At 50.0% G+C, this 3,039-nt stretch overlaps 1 protein-coding gene across 1 annotated transcript in view; it reads left to right on the top strand.

Annotated features, from left to right (window-relative positions):
* Nucleotides 1–3,039, top strand: part of LOC101657671 (NACHT, LRR and PYD domains-containing protein 4) — a 29,453-nt gene that overhangs the window by 5,184 nt on the left and 21,230 nt on the right. The window contains 2 exon segments of the mRNA XM_030886228.2: nt 715–840; nt 2,679–3,033. Of these exon segments, the coding sequence (XP_030742088.1) occupies nt 2,707–3,033 (327 nt within the window). The 5' untranslated portion in view covers nt 715–840; nt 2,679–2,706.

Raw genomic sequence — 3,039 nt, 5'->3', positions numbered from 1 at the left:
ATTTGTACCCAGGTGGCCATCCTCATTTCCAAAACATTCTCTTTCTACTTGAGCCCTTGGCATCAGCTCCTCTTTGTTCCCCTCCCTCCCTTGTGAAGCCTTGATGATTTATACGTGGGTTTTGTTTTCATATCTTACACCGTCTGCTGCCTCCCTCCACCCACGTTTCTGTGGGTCGTCCCCAGGCGGGGGTGGGGGTGGTGGTGGTGGTGTCCGTCGATCAATGGGATGGGTTCCCCCATCTTCTTCCCATGCATTGGTATTTTCTTGCCAGGGATCTACCATATATACTCAAGTATAAGCCAACCTGAATATCAGCCGAGGCACCTAATTTTACCACAAAAATGGCATTAAAAATGTGCTGATAAAAGAAAAGCGCTGATAAAGCTCGGCCCATCCACGAGTATTAATGGCACATCTCCTAATTCAGGAGCCTGGGAGTGAGAGTCCTCTCTTGTGGAGCTGCTAATCTGCTAGAGAAACCTGTACTGCCATCCTTGATGCCAAAATTGAACGGTTTCCTCTTCTTAAGAAGGCCTTTTCTGGGGTTTCCTTAAGTGTGGTGCCACGTCCTTCAGTGTCAGGCTCCAGCTGTTGAAACCTTCCCATTGCAGCTGACACGTTCCCAGTCCCTCCACTCTGCAACAGCCGTCTCTTGAGGAACTGTGGTTGGGAAACTAATTTTATTGCCCTGTCATTTCTGTCCTCCCCCAGCTCTGCAGATCGATCCTTTTAGGACTGCGAGCACTGTTGCCGGCACGTGGAAACGGTCCACAAACGGAATTGCGTGATGGCCGTGGCGGGGATCAAAGCTTAACCCTCTCCCCTCCTGCCCGCCTGGTAAGAATGTCAAGATGTCCTAAAGGTCCAACTTCTCCAAGATGCTAGTCTCCATTCACACACACACACACACACACACACACACACACACACTCTCTCTCTCTCTCTCTCTCTCCTTGAGTCTATTCCCTCATGTCCCTGGGTTCTGTAATTTGCAGCAATGTTCTACAGAAACTCGCAAAACTTTGAGGGAATGTCTCCCGTGGCGCCGGTGCTGTTCAGTCCAAAATCGGAGTGGCAGGCAGAGGTGAGCCCAGGGCAGACAGTCCAGAGCCAGGGGCCAAACATAGTCAACAGCCGCAGCAGGGCTTCTTGCTTCTGCCAATGCTCAGTGAGGACAAAGGCGGTCTGGTTTTCCCACAGAGGCGATGGGTGTGTGTATCCGCCGTATGGCGGCATCATTACATCTCCAAGGAAACCAAGACTGTGGCCTGATCCCCACCCCCTACTTAGGTCAAGTCTTCATCCCATCCTCCTCCTGGGGGACTATATCCAAGGGTGCAGCCAATACAGAATTATATGCCAGAAGGAACCGTGGCCAAAAGGGGTCTGTTCATTGACCATCGTTCACCTTTCAGAATGACTACTTTCACTCAAGGTTCTGGGCGGTGGGGTTGATTCCAACCCACAGCGACTCTGCGGCAGAGTGGACGTTCCCCCTGGGGATTCCTAGGTCATCTTCATGGTCAGTGGGTCAAACCTACCAACCCCCTCGTGGGAGAAAGATGACTGTCTGCTTCCTTAAAGATGACATCTAGGAAATCCTCTAGGCCGCTCTCTGGTTGGTCCTATAGGACTGCTGTGGGTCAGATTCGAGTCCCTGCCAATGAGCATCTTTGTGGAGCCCTTCCTTTTGAGAAGCCACGGGCGTGTGGACTGTGGACTCTGAAACGGTCTAGTGCAGCCGAAGGTCAGTGTCCACTAAGCCCACGTCGAAGAGGCACACCAGCATCCATTCCAAAGATTGTAAATTAAATGATCCAAATCCAACGCAGGGCCTGGTGTCAGAGCTTCAGCTGTGAGATTCCGGGGTGCAGAAGGCTACGGAGGAACAGAGGAAGTCCGAAATACATTCGCAGGAGCTCCAAGGGAAGAAGCCTCCCGTGCTTTCCCTCGAACCGGGACTGAGGCATGGGATGACCTGGCGATCAGCTAGAGATGATTGGAGACACGCCTGTAGTAGGTTAAAATGACAGATCTGACTTGCAAGGTTACAATCTTGTCATTCGATCTCCCTTTTGATACACTTGGTGCTTGATCTGTTTTCAATATTTTCTGGGGTTTTTCCCTTCCAGATTGGGGTTTATCTCTTGTGTTTTGTCATTGCTGGTAGCCTTCTTGACTCTGTTATGCATTTCCCAATGTTTTTTCCATCTAGAAAACACAGGATGGGTGAATATAGCGACAAAAAACTGGAATTAAGGGTTCCCGAGGGGGTATGGTAGAGAAGGTGGGGGTGGGGGTGCAACAGGGAGCTGATATCAGGGAGCAGGAGAAGGGAGACCATGTTTGAAACTGATTGTGGAAGCGATCGTACAGCACTGCGTGATACGAGTGAACTATGGAATGGTATGATGTCTGCATTCAGTCCTAATGAAATGGCTTGAGAGAAATAAAAGTCTCGGATGCTACATTGGAAAGTAAGGACAAATAAAACCACGTTATTCCTGGGTGACGAGAATTTTCCTCTCAATAGACTAGGAGGTTTGGAGGAAAAGGAACAAATCAGCCTTAACTGTTGGGCATTGCACGAGGGTGCCTGGAATGATTTGATATTCCTGTAAATTGTATCACCCACCCGCGGGTTCCATTCATTTCTTCTCCCTACATTCTCTCAGAACACTGACCCCGCTGGCCTGGAACAAGATGGCAGCCTCTTTCTTTTCCGATTTTGGCCTGATGTGGTATCTGGGGGAGCTTAAAAAGGAGGAGTTCAAAAGGTTCAAGCTGCTCCTGAGAAAGGAGGCTGTGGATCTTGGACTTGAGCCAATTCCCTGGACTGAGGTCAGGAAGGCCACGCGGGAGGATTTGGCCAATCTGCTGATCAAGTGCTACAAGGAGGAACACGCCTGGGAAGTGACCTTCAGGGTCTTCCACCAGATGGACAGAAAGGACCTCTGTGAGAAGGCCAAGAGGGAGAGTTCTGGTGAGTGACCCTGAAGTGGCCAGAAGGCCCTCTTTTCATTAAAAAAAAAAAAA

Source organism: Echinops telfairi, unplaced genomic scaffold (genome assembly GCF_000313985.2).
Source record: "Echinops telfairi isolate 266 unplaced genomic scaffold, ASM31398v2 ScPeMD7_655;HRSCAF=1070, whole genome shotgun sequence".
NCBI classification, from domain to species: domain Eukaryota; kingdom Metazoa; phylum Chordata; class Mammalia; order Afrosoricida; family Tenrecidae; genus Echinops; species Echinops telfairi.
Note: the sequence above shows the minus strand (reverse complement) of the source record. Positions and strands in the feature narration are given on the sequence as shown.